Source organism: Anopheles marshallii, chromosome 3 (assembly GCF_943734725.1).
Source record: "Anopheles marshallii chromosome 3, idAnoMarsDA_429_01, whole genome shotgun sequence".
Classification (NCBI taxonomy): domain Eukaryota; kingdom Metazoa; phylum Arthropoda; class Insecta; order Diptera; family Culicidae; genus Anopheles; species Anopheles marshallii.
Window position 1 is genome coordinate 68,790,245 of NC_071327.1, and position 23,960 is coordinate 68,814,204.

Here is a 23,960-nt window from a genome sequence, read left to right on the forward strand (position 1 = left end):
TAATTGACCAATTGTAAATGTAAAACAAATGGACTTTGAGCTTAATTATTTTTTTTTACTGATAAGAGGCCACGGTTTGCCATATCTGATATCAACTGTCAAGGAATTAACGAATATAAATAATGAATTTTATTACTTTTAACGTATCCCGATGGAATCCCTTGAAATGCTGTCTGAACCATGTATAATATATTATATTAAAATTAATTTAAAACTTATTATCCTTTAATCACATTTTGTCAACCCTTTTGCAACAAACCATCTTTTTTTCATTTTAGAACACGCTTGGAACTTCCAGAGTCGGAAAATTCAAGACCTCCAAAATGTCTGTACGACGAAAACTTCGACAGCGACCTCAATCTTACGGATCTGGACGATCAATCGAGCATGTACGGTTCGCAATACACATTCTGCACCTGCAGCTACTGTGAAGAAGAATCGGAACGCGATCACTTTAACAACGTTGCCGGAAATCGATTTTCCTTTTGTGAAAGGTATGTCTCATGAATGATTTTCTTATTTCGCCTGTGTATATATTAGTTTTGCACTCAAATTGAATTTTACCAAGTTTTTTTGTAAGCACTGTTCTTTTTTTTTTTTGTTTTTCCATGATCATTTCTTTTTTCCTGTATTATTCTGCTTTTTTTATTTATCTATCGAGTGAAAGTTCAAGAACCAAAACAATGAAAGTAATAGACAAAATTGTCTTTTTGAAGTGAAAATAACAGACTCGCGCAGATTATCTATTGCTGTTTTGTTGGCTAATCAGACAAATCTGCACCTCAATGTTGAGCCTAAAGTTATGCAATACGCATACACGTACAGCGTATGTGAGTCAAGTGGGTGCACCATGATCGATTCGGAAAAATTACCCCACGTGTAGCTCGTTTTACTTGCTACTGTTCTGTATCTCTTTGAGTAATATAATGTTAAGAAAATATAATTTTACTTTGTCATTAACAAAGGTAATAGAAGCAAATAGTTAGCAGATAAAAGTGATGTTTAAAAGTGAATTCTGCCACTTTTTGTGTAAAATCTGTCCGATCAATTAAATTCAAGACAAACTCCTCAAATCACAGTTGTAAGTTATCATTCAAGTGAGTTCTAGTTATCATTCTAGTGTCATTCCACAGCGGTTGTAGTAATTGTTTTGGTAAGTATTTTTGTAGTACTTGTTGTGCTTTTGTGTACTAAAATATTTACTTATATTGTTTTGTACTTACACTTTTAGATAGCTGCTGTTAACCATTCATGAACCAGTTCATAGGAGTAAATGAAACTAACCGAAGGATTCTTCACAAAAACGTTACTTTGTATTTAATCGAGGCATTGAATCAGATCAGAGAAAAGGCAACATGCTTTTGAATCGTTAAGGATATTTGAAACAAAATTTTTAAAAATACGTTTCTACATCGAACTAACTCTTTTAATTAAGCATTAAGTATTATTTGCATTTTAAGTAAATCGCAAAACGAGTGTTCTTGTAGCTATGGTAAGCACTGTATGTAAGATAAATAGTGAATTCGGGATTTATTTAGCTTGAAATTATGGAATAATTCAGTTTCAAAAAATGCATGTCAAAAATAAGGCAAAATAATAGGATGTTAAAAGTATGTCAGAACCAGAGAAAGACCACATCCGCATATCCGTAGCTAAATGAAGACATAATTTAATTCAAACCTTTAACGAAAGTGGAAGTGTAATTATTTTTGCTAGAGCATGAAGCAAGGTACGTTATTTTATCGCTCTAGATGTATGTATAGCTTAGTACTACAGTAGGTTACGATGGCAGTTGAATTACCCAAGAGATTCACCAAACACCTGAGCCCAAGCTCTGAAATGCAACATGAACTGAGGCAAACCACACTAATTAACGCAGCATCACATTTAATTGGTTTCGTCTGCGCCCTCGCAGCGCAAGCACAACCTTGCACGAAGATGTCAATGTAATCCATGAATAGGTCATACCCGGCGTATTGTTTGCCTTTTAAATGCACTCGAGCCGTCAGCATTGATCGACGTGAGGAAGAAATTGGGTTTGTTGAACCTTTGAGTCACACACGTGATGCACGGCAGTTCTGCGAAAACACAATAAAAATGTCGATAACAATGGTTTCAACCATTAGAATTTCTTGAAACTATGCTACATGCTGTTCGCCTGTCGTAATTAGGCAAGCTTTATGAAGCTTCACATGGTTAAACTACAATGTTACGAGTACAAAATTAGAATGCGATAGAAAAACTTTGTTTAGTTGATAAGAACATTAATGAAAGACACAAAAAAACAATAGGAAAGTAATCTAGTACAGCCGTGACGAATTTAACTGGAATTGTTTGTGGGCCAATCTGAAGACAAAACAAGGTTCGGGCAGTACGTTCGTCTCTTTTGCTGCGTTGAGCTTTTCACCCCAACCGAGAGCTTTTCATCGCCTGCGCTTCAAAAACATCGTGCAAGTAAAGCTTTCATCCTCGGGCTATGCAGCACGCTTTGCACGTGTTGCTCTCATTTTAGTAGCAGTAGTTTACCATCATTCGTGCTTCCCAGTTCTCTCAATCGCTGAGCATCTGGAAACCTACTGCTCGCAATCCCGAACCCATGTTACTCTCCCGTTGTTTTGCTACGGTCAGGCTCGGCTGTAGGCTTTCGTGTGGAAAAGCACACCCCGCACCCTTGTGTCACCCGGCGTTAGTTGAGCTCCCATTCGCTCTCCTCGTGGCGGAAAATGGTCCGACAGTCTGCTGGCAGATGTGTAACGATGGGGAGAGCTTCAGAGCTAGTTTGTTAGTTTGGCCGCTCGACGCGTGTGCGGAGGTCCCTCACCAGTCTGTATGGTCGGAACTGTTCATTACGAGGTGTGTGCGCTTCGGGTGCTGAAACGGTTATTGCGGGTTCGTCGCTTGCTGTAGCGTAGAAGTCATTTGAAGATCGAATATTAAACATAAACGGTTTTTCGTTGTGCAGAATGTGGTTACCAGATAGAAATGGTGCTCAGTTCGTGTAAAAGCTTGTAAATAAATGTTTCGTGTGAAAATAACAATGATAAACATCATTCTTGTGCGTATCGATATGCAGTGTCTATACAAATAGTGAAGGTGTTTGAAGAAAACAAAAAAAGTTTTAAGTAAAATACACTGAAATAATGTGAAAATGAAATAATTTGATCGCAAATACCAGTAAAGAAAAACATCATAAAAGTATTACTAAAATGGTGTATACAATGAGAAAAAATCTCAAATAATGTGACCAATTTTACATAGATGAAAAACTCAACAATATGCTGATTGCTTGAGCTCCACAAATGATTTCAACCGGAGTGTACCCTCGGCACCAAAACAGTTGCTGTATCGGCACTCCATGTGCCGAATACGAGATTGAAGTTTGCGGTGGTTGATTTTTGAGGTTTTGCTGTTCATTTATTGTGTGCTCGGTTAGTGCAACAGCAAATATACGCTCCAAATCGTCACGGCTAGCCTAGCCCTCCATCAGCCGCTCGCTGCGGCCAGATTACCGTTATTGGCAGTCGGTTCGGGAAGAAAAACGTTTCAAAAGCTCCCCAAGCAAAACTCCCCGCAAGTGACCACAATCGTTCCGCGAAACGATATCGATATCGGTTGCGATCGTGGAACGTGAGACGATCGAGAGTTTACGATTGGAAGTTGGATCGAATTGTATAAGTTTGCACCACCGATGCTGTCCTGGATACCATTTAGTGTTCAATTTGCACTACATTTAAATACTGCTTGGTGTTAAACAATCCTTCAACCTGTCGAACATTTTGTTAGAAAAAAGGTAATTTTGAAATATTTTAAATAATTTTAATCTTTTCACATTTGTTTATTGTTTGTCGCTTTGGGAAATATTTTGCAAATGTACTTTTATAAAATTAATTTAGCTAAACAACAATTACTATATTTTTAATGTGTGCTTTGGGCTATAATTTCTATCAAACATTCATCCTACTTTAAAAGGAACCATTTTTAAACAGAATATGATTTACGATACAGCTACTAGCAGCACAGATTTGTGATGCTCCGCAGCGCTATAAATTCAGAAGCTAATTTAGCAACTTTTAATGTCATTATTAATTAACATTTCCCCCCCCCCCCCCTCGTGTCAACATTAGTCCCGTGCGCCAATGTACCAAACCTGCCCCCTATCCCGTGGGCTTCTACTTTTCACATTGAAATTCTCATTATCCAAAGATTTTCTCTCATTTGATTTTTGCGCAGACCCTAGTGAATGTCCATTTTCCTATTTCTATTGGTCCATTTCGGTGGACGCAGGTAGGGAAAAGTGGTCAAAAATTTGTAATGTAAATTGTGTGTGCCTTGGTTCCTAGTATTTTTTTTTTTGTTATCTTCAATTATCGCTTTATAACGTCGGCAATGCTGCTCTAATGTTGGTGCGGTTTTTTTTTATGTTCAAGCAAACGGCCCCGCTACTGGCCGGGTTGTGAATGAAAAACTGCGTTTGATATTTTTTTTTTTATGGTGCTGCTGCTTCGTCACAACTAATCAGGGGCATTAAATTTTAATAATTCAGAACCTTGTTAAGGAAATGGTCCTCCAGCCGAATGGTGTTCCGGTCGGGAAAGAAAATGTTAGAATTGAATTGAATTTTTGTGTGCGAAATTTGCCAAGGCTAGAGATAAATGAATGGTTGATAAAAAAAAACTGTTTGCGTTTAAATATTAATGTAGTAAGCAGCCTGCAGCCAGGCCTAGCCAGGCAATGATTTAAATAGATAATGCTTTAGACAATACCTTCACCGAAGAAAGTCGAATTAATGACACAACAACAATATAGACATTTGGGCCTACCTCTGCCTCTCTGTCACGGATTCGCTCTGTACACGTGAAGAACAAATGTTTGCTCTGCAGACACCACCCAATGTGAACATATGGCATGTTTGTACAAAAGAAACAAGAGGTTGCGTTCAAGCAAGCGATATTTCGCCGATGGTGTCATTTCCACGTGTTAATCATAGTTTACAGACCAAATGCCACATTTTTTTCGTGATTGTCCAATCACGGTTTTACTTCGGAACCCTTCGTTCGTCTTCCTTTTTTTTTGTTTATTTCTCACAAGGTTGATTTTGATTCGACTGCTCGTTGGCCGCTGGTTTTTGTGTTCCGCCAAAAATTTAGATGTCATGGTGCAGTGTGCACATTTCCGGGCCTCGTAAATTAACTGAACCGGAATGAAAATGGCCTGTAAACGCACGCACCCGGCGTGAGAGGCTTAATGCCGGCCAGTGTTTGATAATCGATTGCTCGGACTAGTAGACCGCATCCAAAGTGAAGTCACACACCGTGGTGAGTTTAAACTGCTATAAAGTGAAGCGGCTTTTATCACGCCATTTACAACTGGCAGCAATTTCCGTTCTCCTTGATGTTAAATCGATCGTTGGTGGTATGGATGTCCAGTGTCATGTGTGTTGTGGCTATTCAGATGTATGCGTTTAGAGGATATACTCTTCATGAAGCGAATCTAAATTATGCCTGAAAGCGGTAACGTTCCAATGACCTTCAACTTGTTGGACATCATCTTCATAACATCTTTTCATATGGTGCAAAGTGAAGGGTTTCCTCATTATTATTGGGGGTTGCAACTTATCTTTACAATTAAGCTTGTTCGATCATAAACGATCTCATGGTTTAGTGATAGCGGTGTCGATCTATACACTACATAGCCAATATCCGATCTCATCTGGGTCCCTTAGACCGAGTAAATAAAGCTGAAATGAATGCCAGAAATAATGGCCTGTCAAGTTCCCCTAGCGAAAGAAGAAAAAGGAAGAAGGTTATATCAACCTTAGCAACCACCATACTGTCGTGGTTCTAACGTCATGAAACAGACAGTTTTGACGTTAAGGAGAAGAAGTTTTCGAGATTTCAGTTTCACCTTTGCACTGGACATAACCCGAACATCCCGAAACTTGATCGAACTCTCCCTGGAGAATGGTGGATGTCTAATTCCAGCTGAACCTCCTTATATTCCATAGTTGATACGAATTGATTGCCATTTGTTCCGATCGATGCAGAACACTCTAATGTAGATCATAGTTTTACAGATTGACTAATTCCATTCTTGAGCTCAGGAGACGATAATTTTCTTCAGGTCTGGCTTTAATAATTTTCAAGTTAAAGTCTCTGATGACCAATTCGTTCAATAGCAACTATGGAACAATTTTTCACACGAAATCCTCAAAGTTTGGGGCCCAATGGCAACTGAAAGTGTCGTGATGAAGACGTCAATGCCTGTGCTAATATTTCCTTGCTCAAGTGTTGTATCGGATATGCTCGGGGCATTTCCTTCCTTTGCTCTAAGCAGACTGTAATCAATATGTTTTTTTAATGACTGTTTCACTCTTTGCACAGACGATCCACAACCACCCCGTTGTGTACGTTTGATCGTGGCTGGTGACCGCTTGCACACCACGCATATCACCCATGGGCACTTTTTAGGAGTTGCAGCTTTTTTTTTTCCGCGCATTATCGTAAGTAGTTGCATTCGTTCGATGCGTTCGAAAGCGAGTTCGGTGCGTACTGAAGCCAGGGTTCAACCATTCTGGTTTCGCCCTTCCGTCTACTGCAACTAGCTTAATTGCTTAGGTTATGCAAAGAAGGTAGGCGCGCTAAAAATGTAGCGCTCCTAACCAAAAAGGAAGCAAAAATAGAGGAAACAAAAGAAAAGGTAAAAAAAAGCCCCAGTAATGCAATGTTTGCAGTTTTTTTTTGTTGTTGCGCCGTGCCGTGAATTTTCCTGCTTCCGTGAAAGTAAAGGGGCAACGCGTCTAGGCATTGTTTGATGGAGCACACAGTTGGAAGCTACCGTTTGGAAAAAAGACCCCCCTCCGAGCGGCTGCGTAGTCAAAATGTGTGGCGGGTGCGGTTGTGAAATGTACAAAAAGTGCTACCAGATGGTAGTCACGATCCCACTTGAAAGGTTATTTTTTCCTCAAATTCACTTCCACGAACGCATTGATACGTTTCAGTAACTTCCTTCAAAATGGGTGATTTTTTTTTTGCTGTTGTCTTCTCCAGTGTGGGCAATGCGTCTTTGTTCATTAGTGGGCCGTGTTTGGATGTGCGTGTTGGCCGGGGCGTCGGCGCTGGGTTTGAAATGGGGGAATGGATTGGCACTTTGCAGTAAAGTAGAACACGAACCGCTTCGACGAATGTTCAGCCGGTGTTTGATGGATTTTGTTTTTGTGAGGTTTCGAGAGCATAAACAGTGTGGGTGGGGAATTGTTTTGCTTCTGCGAAGCACATCAAACGATCGTGTTCGGTGAATCTGATTCACAATCGGGGAATCTGAATGAATGAATTTGAATCTCCAGTTCTTAAAGATTTCTCAATGAATCCTGTAAGATTCGAGATCCATTCAAGAATTATGACTTCCACCTTTGAGCTTGTCCGTTATCCCTCCCTATCTATGATCCACCACTGTTCGGATACGGATTCTTCAATCTTTTGAGAGACATTCACAAAAGATTCATATGACACTCTCCTCAAAAGATTCATTAAGCTCAACACTAGATCGTTAGCCACACGATCGGAGCCTCAGAATTTGAACAAGAAGACACTGTGTGCGATATGGATTAGGACAATATCCGGACATCCAAGACTGTCCAAATATCTCGAAGTCGGTAATGTACGACCAAAAAAAAATAAAAAAACATGTCCGTTAGATTCTCGACTCAACCGTCTTGCCTCAACTTAGGAACAATTTCAAGCCACCGAAAGTCAGTCATTAGGGGCAAAACCGGACAACGATTACGGAGCCCCAAATAAGAAGAAGCCGAAGGGTATATTCAACAATTATAATTCCCCCCCCCCCCCCCTCCTCTTCTTCTCCAAAACCTCATTGAACAGAAATTTCCCCCCTTGCTAATGAGCGGCCAAAGCGGAAGGAAATGTTCAACATGAGCGTCCACCTACCATTGGCGTATTTCGACGCGCAATTGCAAAGCCATCAAGCAGCAGCAAGTAGACAGTATATTATGTTGTAATATTACAGGTTGACTAGCAGCCGCTTCCATCGGGGCAACATCTCCGGCTGGCCCCATTTCAAATAATGCGCCTGAAAAGTCCCCTTTCGCTAATTACTTTCCTGCAACAAACTTACATACATGCACTTTTGGTGGGTTCCGGGGCGCTCAGTTTAGCAACAGATAACCCGCCAGGCTTACCGGTTACCCGCAGCTTAATTCAGTTATGTTTGCCCCGATTGGCTGTGGGGCCGGTCGCGAGAACAGGATTCATTTTTTTATGACACTAGCTCAATATATCCCGTTTCTGCCGAAAAAATCACATCCAGCGCAACAACTTCATACCGCGATACCGTTGTCTTTTTTTCGCTCCCCTGCTACCAGTGAAAGGGTTTGTAGAAATTTTAACTTCCAACCAGAAACAGTTATGTATCGTGTGTTATGATAGCGAGTTTGAACAACGCGCTGCGAAGTTGCGATATTGGTGAGAGGCGGGTTGGTTGTCTGATAGATCCAGGAAACCAATAACATGCTGTCTTGACCGTTGAATGACAAATCAGCCATTTGTTTCGCTCGCCCTAATGAGGCAAGAAAAATTTCAATCGGCTGTAGCATTTAATACACCTCACAGCTACATATTCGCCACACATTCACGGCCCATTTGATCAATTGGATTCGCAGTGGAAGCTTGTTAGAAGGGTTAATTGATACAGAATCTCGTCCTATTTCGTACGCAAATCGTCACTTGTTGCGGCTTCTATCAATCAATTACATTTTGCTTTACAAGAACGGCATAAGTTTGGAACACAACCCGACTTGTGGTGCAATAGTAACACCCCGAAGTTCCTTGATCAATCGATTGGCATTATGAAAGTTGTTCGATAAAACAACAAAACCATAAAGCAGATTATAAAACCATCAAGCAAACGAAAGGAAGAAAAAACGCTGCAAAATGTGCGGGGAGCGTTTGTAGCAAGTACAAGAAATGAGGGAATGAAAAGCAACCGTGGCGCAGCGGAGTAAAAAGTAAACAGCAACGGCGCGTTACTGTCGGTTTCAGATTTGACCGAGAAGACCGAACCGCATCTAGGTGAAGTATTTGAGCGCCGTTATGTTCGGGAATCGCTCCAGCGGGAAGAAGACAAATCAACTTCAGCTAGCACCTGCGTTTGAACACGTTGCTTCATTTCTTCGCAATGGCTACTCGATCGAAACTGTTTGGGTTTGCTTCTAAACTATTTTTTTGTTTTGTTTTAGGATTATACCTTTTTCCGTGTAGGCATTGAATCAAACAAGTAAAACAAAGAAAGCAACGGTGTTCCAAAGTGCGATGATTTGTCACCGAGAAAGGTAACGCTTCTCGGTGCAGCGCAAGAATAAGCGCAAATGAAGCTGTGCAAACAAATGCACCCAGTTACGCCCCAGCGCTGCTCGCTTAGACGCTGGCATAATATCGCCATCATCTCGTTATATTTCCGTGCTGTAGAAATTAGTGAGAAAAACAGCTCTTCACGGCACAACAACCACCAGTTACGCTTGGCAACGTTGGGCGGTGCTGATTCGGTAGAACTTGTCCGGCGGATGTTTTGCTACGACCACGACCAGCTATTCTTTCTCTCGCCAGGGATTCTTTCACCCGACCGCTGACGACTGATGAGCCGGCAGTGAACCGTGACAACTTCATTAAGCGTGGGACCATAAATTGTTAACTAACTTTTTTGCACGACTTGCGGGAGGCTCATTAATCCAAGAGTTCACGCGAACGATGGATGGTGTGTCCGATTGCGATAAAGCCGAATAACAATAGTGTGAAAAGAATATTCAAATCCCGGGCACACCGCATGGGAGAACGGTAGAACGGGTCAACTCCGCTGCCATTGACCGTACACGTTCACCGACACGTGCGTCTGGACCGAGCCCAAGTGAAGATGTTCTGGATTAAACGGGAAGCTCTTTCCGACCGAAACATTCTTCACGCTTTGTGTGCTGCTCTGTCGGGCCCTCAAGATTAACTTGTGGAATCCACGACAGGCTTGGGTTTTGTTTTTTTTTTTTGTGGGAGACAACACAGGAAGTCTTTCGTTTCGTTCGAGTGCCACCCGAAAAGTAGCCATTTTCAAGATTGCGGTTTGGAGTTGTTTCGGTTGAAGAAACATTGCTACCCATGCTACCCAAGGTTGAGTGTGGCTCAGTCAGCGTCGGATCGGAGAGCGTTTCTTGTTACTTCAGAGATGGTTTCATTTGGACTTAGGTGCTGATTTACACACACCGTCAATAAACAAAAAAAACCGGTGGTATACTTTTTTTGTGAACATGATTGCTGGAATACTGATATTGGGGTAGATCACGCTCTAAGCCAGTTTTTTGTATGCGTTTTGACGTTTCCAGGCTTACCCGCTTACAGCTCGCCATACAAATGGCAAGCCAAGTCAAGCCTAGGAAAGAAGGATTAGATTGGTTTCTCTATGAAAGTACCCAAGTACCCAAAACCCAAACTCGACAAATGTCAAAACAAAGAATTTTGCTAGCTGGTCTGAGCCAGGTTAGGCCATGTTTCCCGTGTGCGAAAAAGGTAAACAAATTTTTTTTAACGAAAACAACTAAAAAAAGGATATTTTAATAATCAGACTTGTATATTATTTCATTGCATTGAAATTAAAATTAAATTACTAAACTTAAATCGATTTTTCTCAAATTTTAGTTTCACAAAAATGATCCCTTGTGTCATTCTTTATGGCAAAATGCTATGTCCTTTACGAATCTGTACAGAATGATACAGCCCGGTACCTGGATTATATGGCAGATACAGGCTTAAAGCTTAAGCTTTCTAACTTTTGGGATGGTCTACCCCATTAAGAGATACAAAACAATATGGGAGACAAATATATGCAGCGTGGATCGGTATCGCACTTCCACCTGTTGTTGTTCCTGTGTGTTACTTTTGATTCGATGTACAATACCCCATGGTATTGGGGGGGAAAATAGAAAGTGAAAACCGTTTCTGCATTGAATTTGCCTGGAAACAATTGTAAAATCCAATTAACATGCGTTTTATCAACACTAGCACGCGTACTTAGCACGGGCGAGTAATGCCCCATACGGTACGGAGCGCGGTGCATAATCGAACCCGGAGCAGCAAGATGGCTACTCATTAGTCACAACCAGAGTGTTCGCTAACCTTTTCCTCCCCTCTTCAACGCCGTCGCAAATGTGCTACAATAGTTGCTCATAGCAAAAAAGTATGGTTCAAGTGAGGGTAACGAGCATAAACCCATTTTCCCGCAGCCACATTCGTCATGCATAGATCGTGGTTTGCATTTTTCAGACTTGGCACGGTGTGTGCCGGCACATGCAGCTCGTGGTGAAAGCTTCGCGAATAAAACAACATCGAGAAACAAAAAAAAAACGGAGCACCAGCAACCGGAGCGAGTCAAAACAAAACCCCGCCGGATATGAGCGTACACTATCAATGGCAAAATGATGGCTAATGATGTGTTATGGGCATGTGTTGCTTTGTTGTTTAGCTCGGTACGCAAAAATGAGATCACTTTTCACTGGCCATTGACCACGAGCAAACGACAGGGACGACTGCGAATGGCTTATTTATTTGCTCATTCAGCAAACAAAATCGGTTAGCGGTGTTGGCCGTCTGCTGCTGGAACCGCTTAACCGTGTCCTCTTCTGCGGGTGTATCATCATTGTTTCACACACCCTTTCTGGGGCATTGAATGACCTTTAAAGATGTTACCGACTCGGTAGTCCGGTGTCGTTCCAATGACATGATCAGCCAATTGGCGACTGGCGTGCTTAGTTCCTTACGCAAAACATAGTGCAGCTTTGGACATCAACTCCGTAGTTCAGCGAGGGGTATATGCTTACTGAGGCAATAAATATTTTGTATAGTCTTAACTTGGTTCTTTGTAATTACTACCCTTTGGGAGCATTCTGGCGCCTCGTCAATATTAAATCGTAACCTGTAATAGATGAAGTTTTGGATGATTTCACAAGCTATCTGATGGTCTGATAGTGGCATCTTCCATTTGAGATATTCTTCATCCTGAGTTACCTCGTCTATCTCTCCAGGTTTTTCACAGGGCGCACGATACGTTGTATCCTTATTAAGATCAATGATTTATAAGTAAGGTACCTGATGGTCTGATAATGATATCCTCCATTTATCCTCCAGAGTATCCCCTTCATCCTGAGTTACCTCGTCTATCTCTCCAGGTTTTTCACAGGGCGCACGATACGTTGTATCCTTCTTAAGATCAATGCTGTATAAGTCATCAGCATATGGCAAGATCTTCATTGAATTCAACAATCAACAGCGCCGAACCTTGGAGGACCTTAGTCACTGACTCAATGTTGCTGAAGAAGTAGACAAACCCGGTGGATATGCTTGGCAAGACAGCAAAAGATCTTGCGAGTTTTCTGTCTGAAATGGTCAGAGTGTTCCTGTTGCTTTGCCATTTCCTCCAAGATCTATCGAATCTCAATCGCTTAACCGTTCCCAATCTAATCCACGCTCTAACTTGCTACATTGTATGCTTGTTAGTGCAATTTTCGGATTTTTTTTTTGCTTGCGTCACCGGCAAACAATCCAGAAATGCAGTGTATTCATCGCAATAGAATGTAGCGGCGTTACCTTGCCGTGTGCAGATGCCGCCCGAAATGATCATTGCCCGGGAAAGTGGCGTGATGAAAGCATTTCTGCAAAAACCATCCCCAGCGATGCGCTTATTTAATATGGCTCAAACTGTGCGCCGTTTCGTCGCTAATGCATGAAGGTCACGCACACCAGCCGGCCGCGGCACAAAGATGATAAAAAAAAAAAGCTCGCCCATAAATCCGAAAGCGAGCTATCCGAAACAGTCGAAAAATTTTCGTTTTCCCGATAATCCCTCTCCCTCTCTCTCCGTTCGACGATGATCGTTCGCTAATGGGGGGCGCCCCCACCGAAAAGACCTTATTAGAAGCATTGCGAATAGTTTTTCCTTTTTCTGTTTTGGGAGGTTTTTTTTTGTACAATGCTCACAATTGCACACCCACCGGCATGAACCCCCGGCGGTCGTAGGTTGGGCAGACAGACAGTTTCCAGGCGAGAAAAGTGGCGATAATGTGTTTCGGCTTAACGCGTTTGGCTTTTGTTTCCATCGAACGTACAAAAACAAAAAAAAACAGCTCATCTTTGGAAGTGCATGGCACTGGAGTCGTGCGTCACTGACTGTTCATTTTGGAGTTGTCGATGGGGTTGGGTGTGTGGATGGCTTCATCGGCAATGGGTGGGTGGGTGTGGGTGCGTTCATTAACATTGGACGCAATTTATCGCGTTTTTTTTTTGTTGATGTACGTGTGTTTGTGCAAGAGTATTAATGCATGATAATGAGAGGGTTCAATGAATGTTGCAACGGGAGTGGCATCATATATATTTTTTTGTTTTGCATATGCATAATGGCAAACGCGTGGAGTTACAGCCGAGCGAAAGATCCTGTTATTATATGCTGTGGTGGCTTATTTGGAGCACGCCAAACATTGAAGATGCACTCTGCTCTGTGCTTGTAGTGAGCACTTTTTAAGGAGATGTTTGTGGTAAAATTTCCTAACCACAGTAAAATGCACATCCGTGAATACGTGATGTCTAGACATTGAGGTGTTTAGACGAACTAAAATCCACATTGAAGGAATATTCAATAAATAGTCAAAGTAAGCGTTGCATTGATTTTGGAGATGCGTTATGCTAATGTTGTATTAAATATTATGTGTTTTTGGTGCACAGCACACCACACTCGCTCAACTCGCTGTTATTTAACCAAACTAGTAAAAATCACCGCCCAAACTGCTGCTGCACCTCATTACCTGTCTAAGCACGTAGTCAATGACCCTGGTGTGGTGAGACTTTAAAAAAAAAAAAAACTAATAGCCCAATATGCCACAATTGAGGCACGTTTCCGTTCGCCACCCGACATTGATTTTCCACAATTTCGCCCATTCCCGGCAGTATGGTTTATCAGCGATTGAAGCCCACGGGTGGGTGCCGCCCGCTTCAGTGTGCGTTCGCGAGATGAGCGTTGATTAGAGAAATTGTGGCTGCGAAGCGCGGAGATCGATACGGCGCAGCGTTCCGCCAGCGTGTTAACTGATCTGTCGGATGCATGTTGTTCCGTCTCTGCGCGTTCGCTGCCACCGCTGCTGATGTGCAGAGTTCAGTTCACTCTTGGTTTCGAATAGGATAACATGTGGTGGCCGTACCCGGCGCAGGATTTCGTGGCACCGTATTAAATCCCACCGGGCTACCGTTGTGTTGACACGTGTTTTTTTTTTTGTTTGGCATCGGCCAGAATGTGGATTGGTCTGGTGCGTTTAAACCGATCGATCGTTCAAGGGCAGTGTGGAGATTGTGCGCCAGCAGTACGCGCGTTGTCTAGTGCGTCGTTCGCTGGTGAAGGATTGCTGTGCGTATGGCACAAACCATCGGCAAAAGCAGCTGGTCGAGGCATTTGTTGATGCGTGTTAATTTTCGAATGGAACACCAAATCGATCGAAACAATCGTTTGGAAAAGTTTCACCAATGCCGCGCATCGATACGCACTAAACGAAGCGGAACTGTGCAGTGTAATATGAAAGGGTGCTTCGCAAAGTGAAAATCCGTCACGGGTATGAAAATTTTCCACCAGTACGACGCAACATGAAGAAACAGCGACAGAAAAATCTTACCACCGCTACCGATTTGGAGCTAAACGTAAATTCTCCAATATACAGAGATTTCTTAATGGGCAGGTAATATACGATCGCGAGCAATGATGGATAAGTGTGTTTTAAAACTGGCCCCAAACAAATATATTATAACATTCACACCCAACCAGCATCTTCCAAACGACGGTACACGGAGCAGGGAACTGCAACACAATAGTAGAGCCCTGATTGCCACGTCGGGCAACTTTCAATTTGCCGCATGTTCTAACGGTTACGGCACACAATGTTATACCTACAGTGCGGGAAATTGTAATGTGCGTTATTAAAGTAACCGTATGCACTGACCCAACCCCTCCCAAAACCGCTTTGTCTTTCTCGACACGCCCTTGTCAGCGGGCCGGGAGACGAGAGTGAGAAGCAATTTAAATGTACGTCACGTAACGCATGATCGTCCGACGATCAGCTATTCTTGGGACGCTCGATCTAACGGTTGACGCGTGGCGTGTATTAATTTATGCATGTTGATGCAGTTATGGTTTCCGGTTTCCTGCTTTGGCTGCAGCGGCCACCGGTCGTGATTGACGTTTCATGATAATTTATATCTGTCTCGTTCCTGAACTAGCTGTCGAGCGGTTCTGGTGTTTCTTTGGGTGGCGATGACTCAACTAACGTCATCCGGCCATTTAAAGATCTTTGCTCTGGCATAATGATGAAGGTACAGTTCTTTTCAGGATTTTAGACCTACTTCCATTTCATTGTACAGTTTTTTTGTGTATTTAGAGCTTTATAGTAAAATGTTATGAAAACTATTTTTTTAATAATGAAAAACGGGAATTAATTAGTTAATTAATGAAAATAATTATTGAAATAATGAGTAACAAGTTTTTTTTATTTTATTTGAAATTTTTAATTTAAAAATTGAATTTTACGTGCAATTATCCGCGAAATGTCAAATTTTAAAATCCTGTACATCAGTCAATTCTATTGTAAGATTGATTGATATCGTCCGGGAAAAGAATAATTGTCCACAACCATATTACAGAGTTTTCGGCGCTTGTATCAACAAGTTCAGCGAGATGTTGTTTTGTTCGGGCAAATAATTGACACGTTAAGAACATTATTGAATTCAACAGAAGATGGCGTTAACATGTTCGGTAGAAGTAATGCGCAACGGTTGAATGTTGTTGATGGTAACACGGTTGCTATGGTGCTAAAAAAAGCTTCGTTGCTGTTTGCTGTACACTTTGCTAGAAGCAGTGTTGCCAGCAGCAACATTTAACCGTCCCTCAATACTTCTGCCGAACATGACAATGCCGTCTTCTGTTCAATTCTATGATTTTAACGAGTTAATAATGCAGTAATATTCAGAATATCATTTATAGTAATTCGTAGACACTTCAACTAGTGTTTAGTAATAAAATTATAGCTACAAAAAAAAGGAGATCACAAAGAAAGAAAGGCCAACAAAGGATAGAAAATCCAACACTCGTCATTCGAAGTGGTGTTCTGACAGTTTGACATCTTTGGTCGCTAATTGTGTTAAACGATATTCTAAAATTTCTTTAACACTATGGCAAAAACTACTGTTGAAGGTTTCTGGACTTCAACAATTTTGTACATAGTTTCGAGGAACGATATAATATCTAATGATATTTTTAATAAACCTCAAACAATCCGTGCCTACAATAGTTCTATAATATTGGAAGCACATGTGACAATGGTAAAGGACAGAGCTTTTTGAATTTTTATTTAAATTTTTTTTATTTATCATGCAAGAGTACATGCAATCGAAAATCGAGTCCATGGCATAAGCAGTATGTTAATTTTTATTTCGTTGCTGCAACCTTACTTTATGAAATGGACTTCAATGTAGGCATACTGTATTGTATAATTTGCAGCATTTCGCTGTGTGTGCGTGTGTGTGTGTGGAATGAAATTGGCGACCAATTAACGATCGGCACAACGGGACATTCGAGGAAGCTGTGAGCGAATACGTTCACTGTCTTGCGCGATCTTGAGTCTTGAGCGTTCTGCTTTTCCTTGCGACCGGTGCCAACCATGTGGACCATGTGTATCCCGTCACCTTTCCCTGCAGTGGAGTGTGTGTCTGTGGAGCGAAAGAAATTCCTAACAATTCCGAACCGGTCACCAGCCCCCAGCACCCGTACGAGCGCGCTGGTTTCGCTGAAGACCTAACGGTTCTTAATGCTGCCGTTGGTGGAGATGTTTTGTTTTGTTGCGTTCGCGCATACACGGAAGTATGTCGCGTCGTATGTTATGTTGAGCAGTGAACAAGCATTAGGCAAAAATGGTCGCCCCGTTGATGCTGGATGGTGTATTGTGTGTGTGTGTTTTTTTTATTGCTTTACGAGCGATGCCGATCACCGAAGGACGAAATGTTCGTTTACACAGCTTTTAATATCCACCCCCCTTCCCACCCCCCCGTTTATTGATGCGACGATCGAGAAGATTGAAACGATGGGGCTAAATCTGGCCCAACCAACTGCATGTTCGCAGCATGCGCGTGTGCGTTGGGATTAAAAATAACACCGAAAAAATCACCTTCCACTCCAAAGAACCTGCTCCCCACAACCGGTATCGCCGGACAAACCGGGGAATTTGCTCCACTTATGCTCTCGGGCACCACGGGACGGACGGGCCCAAGCCCGCGCTGAAGGCAAATGCCAATCGGCAGGGCATTCTGGCCGTCATCATCCGACTGAAAATAACACAAGAAACCGGGTACGGGTCTGCTCAAACGAGGCCATCCAAACATAATGCTGCAGCAACCCAAAACAAGTTCCTTTTGCGCTGGGTTCGATTAATTTTCTCGCGATCGTTGTTCGTCGGTCGGCTTAGCGCTAGACGCCCATACAGGTACGTGCATTGTTACGTTGTTCTGATGTCAACCATCACACCGGTACCGCGGGTTGGAACGATTTTTTTTTTCTTACAGATTTACATTGACAGACAGACAAACGAGGGGGGGGGGGGGGGGGGGAAAAAACCAACGCTCCCATGAACTTGGCCGCCATCGTTCCACCACCGGGGCGATCAATTAGCTTTCGGTTCGGTTTATGTTTTCGCTAGCATCGCGCGCTTAGTTTTCACGTTCGGCTCGGTACATTCGTGAGGCGGCCTACCCGTGGTCCGATTTTCCTCGGTGCATCGTTCGGCGGAACGGTTGATTTTGCTGTCAAGATAATCGCTAACGTTTATGCTAAATTATTTGGTGCGAGTAAAATGCTGTGGTACGTGCGATCTATCTTGGTGCAATGCAGCTTCCAGAGCAATTGCCCTTCGGAACAAGGCGCCCAATGCGTGCAATTAGAAGATGGGTGTTTGGCAGCACAAATAAAACCAAGCAATGGGGGGGGAGATGGTTCCATTAGTGTCGTTGAAGTAAAATAGACACGTTTTGGAACTTTCTCCATCAATAATTGTACGGGTGGTTTTTAGAGAATAGACCACAACTAAGGACATGGATGCCCGGGTGTAAAAGACTTAATTACACCATGTGAAATTTTGCCTGTTTGTTGAGCTTTCTATTTGAGAAAAGAAGCATATTTACAAAACTAACGTACTGCCGAGCTGTGTTAATTGTAAAACCAACCTTAAATCTTGTCCCTTTTCAACTATGCCGGATCAAAAGACAGGATTTTAATTTTAATAACCACATTAACGTCACCACCACGTTTACGATCTCAATTACATGTGCGGCAGAGGTAAACATAAATTCCATTTCTCTCATAAAAAAAAACGTGTTAACTTCATCATTCGGTTGATCGCTTGATCACGATACCTCTATTGTTGTTACTATGATGACAAGATCCAAGCATCCGATGAGGGGAAAGAGAGAGAGAGAGAGGGAGATAGAGCTTTTAGTAATGCTAAGCGATGAAAGAGACGAACTAAAACGGGGTTCAGATGGAGGAGAACTGTGCATACTGTTAAAAGTCCACTAGAGATAGGTAGAAAACCCCTGCACCCGTAAAGTAATTATTAGATTCATAATCAACGGTAACGGTTCTAGCGGACAATGGCGTTGTAGCATGGTGATGATGCTGCTGCTGCTGCTGCTGTTGCACATTCGTTAAGCCTGTCGGTGTCTTAGCATGTTAAAACAGAAGGGGGGGTGCGCGCACAGTAAGGGGCCCATTATAAGCTGCCTGCGTCAAGAGCTTCATTAAGATCGCTAGGGGAGAGCATTTTACCACAGGAGAGTGTGTTTGGGGATTTGAAACCCGCGATTCAGCTTCGTTTTCGTGTGCGGAAATCCGTGTCACATATGCTGAGCGGAATGGTAGCTATTGTTTTATGCAAAACGGAAGCTAAACTGGTGCTTACGGTGTTTGGTGTGCTTTTGAAAAATAGCTTAGGTCAAGAGGTCGACGGGTGATTGCTGGTGGATTTTGATTTCTTTTTTTTTTACTTGATCCTTTCAAAACAATGGACCCGTGTGGGTCGAAGATTAAGTGGATAGAGAACGATTTGCAAATTGTCGCTGCGGCAAGATTTCCATCAATGGAGATTCGTTTAGAACAGGGGTCGTCTACACACTACAACCCTCGATAGTCTCCAGTGCGGTCCGCGACGCTTTTGCTAATGCTAACATCTTAAGAGATCTTGTAATTAAAAGGAAGAAGTTGTAATAGTTTTAAACCGTACAAATTTTAATTATTGCTACGATGAAGTTCAATACTTAAATCATTGATTAAAGTTATTTCCAGCACAAAATCTGTACTTAATAAAATCAAACAAAGCTAGAAACGGCAGGCCTTTGTCTTCTTGAGGTTGTTGTGCTAATGAAGAAGAAGGTTTAGAACAAACCCACTAGATTCCAAACATTCCCCAAAAATTTCTAGATTCCCCAAATTCCAGCCCAACATGAACTCCAAAACTCGTGAATTGTAACTTTCACAGTTAAAATCGAACCAAACTCCTTCAAAATATTTCTAATTTAAATGAGCAACTAGGGGCCTGAAAAGACTATCAACATCACAACATTGTATAAAACGAACCCTGCATCTTTAGTATTATGCATTAGGGTGTATGAAGGATACGATAGGAGTCTGTAATACAGGGGAAAAATTACATCACCATCTCGGAAGTGCATTACGAAAACTGCATTTCCTTACTGCTGTGCTGCTGCTGTGCTGTGTTGAAATATAGTAATCCAATTACAGTCGCACGCCGCGTAACGTCCCGTACTCGTGTAGTATATTGTTGATTACAATCGAATTCCCCCAATTACTAGTTGCGCGCCATTTCGGTGCGATTTGATAGCAGGATCATCAGCCGCCGTGTTGCCAGTAGCTGCGAAATCATTCGAGCCGATTACGCTTCCACGTGCAACGTGAAGGTGTTGGTGGTTGGTTGCCATAAACGTACGCACGGCCAATTCAATATTCATAATCGCAATTACGGCCGAAATCGAAGCGAAAATTTCTCCTCACTAATGCAATTCCAACGCTAATCGAAAGGGGGGGGGGAATTAGCCAGCGTGTGGTGCTGCGGCATTTTGGATCACGAAGCGATCGAGAGTTGATTTTGTTTTTGCTCCACTCCTGCTTCTTCCACCTCAGCACCCGCGTCGTCTGCCTCCCGTATCTTTCCTACCCACCGGTCCCTGGGTGGGATGGGTGTATTTTCATCAAAAAAAAAAAAAAAACATTATCATCCCCGCGCAAAGAGAAAGGCAAAAATTAATTATTTTTTTCAGATTATCAAACACATTCCTTGCGGTTATCAATTAATTTGGCCCGGTTCAATTTTTCCCCCTGCACGGTTGCAGATTACGCCTTACGCATTTGATGTTTGAAAATGTACCGATTGCGTAAATCTATTTTTGGCCGTGCGTGCGTGTTGAGAGAAAGAAAGCTAAACCCTCCCTCCAGATTACTTAGGTGTTATGTTTATGCGCATCCCTTTATTGCTGCAAAAATTATAGCAAACTATACGATGAACTCCCCAAACGACCAAAGAAACCCTGCAGCTGTGAACGTGGACAAGCGACAGCAACCGATGGAAAACCTTGCGCGCTCGCTTGCGCTCGTTCAACCTTCTTGCATCGTCCATTAAGTATTGGCCGCGTGCCGCAAACCGCGGGCTCAGAACTTCGTTTGTACATTTTCTAGCTTTTCTTCTGTAAGGCCAGCCCAATTTCTCAACACAGCTTTGCGTCGCATCGTTGCACAACGCACACCGCGCCCCGCCCGGTCCCCCAAACCCCCAAAATAGGGGGTGTTTTTTGGTCGCATTTTCCACGACAACCTTCAACGATGGAAATCGTCGTCATTCAAATTGATCGACGATCAATTACATTGCACCGTTTACGTGAAACTAGTTCACGGCGTCTTTCGGTTGAATGTTCACTGCTTGCGTTCGTAGCATTGGTGCGGTTCGTTGGTTTGTTACCCACCACCGATGGGAAAGGGGGGGCTGGCTGGTCGATTTCTACTTGTTTTGCGGGCCATATCCTCGAGAACAAAGTGAACCAAAAGGCGGTAATACAGCAGCTGAGAGGGAAGCCAAAGAAAAAGCGCTTGTATAATCGATCAACATGGGTTGGAGGGGGGCTGGAGGGTGTAAAATCTTCATGAACCCCCCGCAACCAAGAGATGAGTGCAAGCGTTAACATAATGATCGAAGCTTGAACGGATCGATAATGATGTTTGGGGAGTGTTGTGTGGTCACTCCCTCCCGCAATAAGATGATTTATGCGCAAAAAAAAAATCGCGTGCCTGAATGTGGCCCCCTGACCACCCCCATGTGTGGTTTGTTTAGTTCCTTGGTGATCGGCACGGTGGGTGGTCCCACTTTTGATCGGCACGGTGCGCACAGTTCGACCCAACATGTCACAGACCCGCCGCCATGGGCCACCGCATTGTGGCGTGCAAAGTGGCCAGAATGTGGATTACTATCGACAAATGTGTGGTGAATTCATTTCCGTTTCCCGTGCTGCTATCCGCAAAGTGTGAGTCTACCGCTAGTGCATAGTTTACTATAAATAGAAGTGTTTATAGCAAATGCTATATCAGTCGCTATCGACATTGTTGTGCACCATAATGTAATTCGCAGGACAAAACAAAAAACGTTACATAAACAGGGTAAGGGAGAAAGTGTAATAAAGTGATTAAAATTTGTTCAAAACAATCATTCACCGCGATTGAAGATCAGACCACAAAACACGGTGGCCGTTCAAGAGCTACTAAAATTATAGCACCGCCCAGTTATCGTTTGTTAACGCGCCAGAATTTAACAACACCGGCGATCATCCACCTTTGCCCGTGGTTGTTGTGGGTAGAACGAAACCTTAAACAATGCCTAGCAGTAATAATTGGCCCACCATGCTGAAACATTCGTTCGAGCGAGTTCCCATAGTATTTTGGAACCATTACCTCCATTTTAAGCTGCCATAATTGGGCACAGCGAGCGCGCAATAGTGTAACCCGCGACCGCGGTGGGTGTGAGTTTGGTTCGCTGGTGCACGCAAGGCATTAGAACTAATTTCGAAACACCTTTCGGTGAGATTGTTTGCTGGTGGCATAAAGCGGTTAATAGTAGCAGTTGCGATGGTAATGGTTATTATCTCACTCAATGAAAGCTCACGCTGCACTGCTGCTGTTTCCGCGGGAAGGTGACGATTGCAAGGGGTTTGATTTGTGTTTGGAAGTGGAAAGCATTGCAATCAACGCTGGTTGTGGTTGTTGGCGTCAGGAGTTCGTGCCACAACAGCAATTCGCACCGAATCAATCAGTTGACCGGAGATACATCTTAGCCGATGATGTTTTTATCCCCGAACATGCGAGTGTACGCAAAACGGCGCAACCAAGCGGGTTGTAGAATATGGACGAACATTTGCTCTCCGGCACCTGGATCCGTGCCGTTCCCTGTCTAATTAAAACGGTTGAACTAAAAAAAAAAAAACCCCCCGAAAGCCTGCCCGGTTCCAAATCACGTGACCGCGATCGACGGTTCTTCTGCTGTACGCCGTACGATCACCGCGCAATGGGCCCCGCGAATAGCGCACAACAGCCCGCGCGCGTATCGGATTCGGGCACCCAAAGTCCCGTTCGGTTTTCGAGAGGAAATTTATGGCTGCTACACCACAACGGCTGTTTGCTGGGGCGGTTCGTTCCGCGAGCGCGCTTCCACCCGGGCTCTGGCAGTCGGCGGAAATGAGAGTTGAACGGCACTGAGCCTCGCATAATGAACGAATCGCGTTTTTTCCCTTTACACCATTCGAGGATTGGTGGTAAAAGAACGCGGGGAAAACTCGTAGGCTTCTTCGGGCCGGGTTGTTGAAGCATTCTTGGCGATGGTATTGGAACTTCCAATCCTAACCAAACACCGCCCGGGTAAACCGATAGCATCATGATTTACGATACCACCACCACCACGTCTCTCGGGTGGGGGGGGGGGGGGGGGGTAGCATAGATGGGGGATGAGCAAGAACTTCTCGTTTTACCTTTGCCGCGGTGAAAGATGAGTTTTATTAAAAAAAAACGAAATAAAATCATGTATATTTATGGGTTTTCTTCTGACCTACAACTGATTGTTATAATTTAAAAATAACATTTCTCCTTCGCATCGGTGCTTTTCCAGCGCATTCTAAGCATGTTTGAATGCCTCACAGCGCAGATTTGGGGTTTTTTTGCTACCCCTTCACGAAGATAAAAGATTAAGCTAGACAGCATAAATGTTCATGAAAATCTGCATCAATGTTTAAAAAAAAAAGAGATGTACATTAAAGCGAAACATCTCCACGGTCTTAACTCGCCCTCGGTTCGGGAAAACGTTACGGACCCCCGTTGCACCTTGGATGTAAATAGTGAAATGCTATCGAACATTATTGCGCTCGACTACCCCGCTATTGTTGTCATTCTTCCGGGCAGGAAAAAAACACATACACCGCACACAAGCAGGAAAACAAAAACGGGCCGCACATAGTTTCGTGGCGCGTTTCTAACTGCCAATTCAGACATGCCACAAATCGTTCGGTGTGGTAAAACAATAGTGAGGAAAAACTGTGTTTGCTTTTGCCAGCATCGGTAACACTCTGCCCCGCCGATCCACAACGCATCTGCCCGGTATTGGCATCATGCCCGCCTGCCGCCGTTCGCAGGTGTGTACGTGGTGGAGCAAACAAATAAAAAAGAAAAATTCTCTGCCAAACAAACGGGGAGCGAGCGGCCGGAGGAAGATTGTTTTTTTTTTTTGCCACAACATGACTTAAGAAGCTGGATGGCCGCGTGTTGGTCGGTGTCGCTGT

The 23,960-nt window shown here is 43.1% G+C and overlaps 1 protein-coding gene across 1 annotated transcript in view; it reads left to right on the top strand.

Moving 5' to 3' along the window:
- The window catches only part of LOC128711536 (uncharacterized), a 31,749-nt gene that overhangs the window by 1,327 nt on the left and 6,462 nt on the right, over positions 1-23,960 (top strand). The window contains exon 2 of the mRNA XM_053806417.1: positions 279-494. Coding sequence (XP_053662392.1) covers positions 279-494 — 216 coding nt within the window. The remainder of the gene's footprint in view (positions 1-278; positions 495-23,960) is intronic.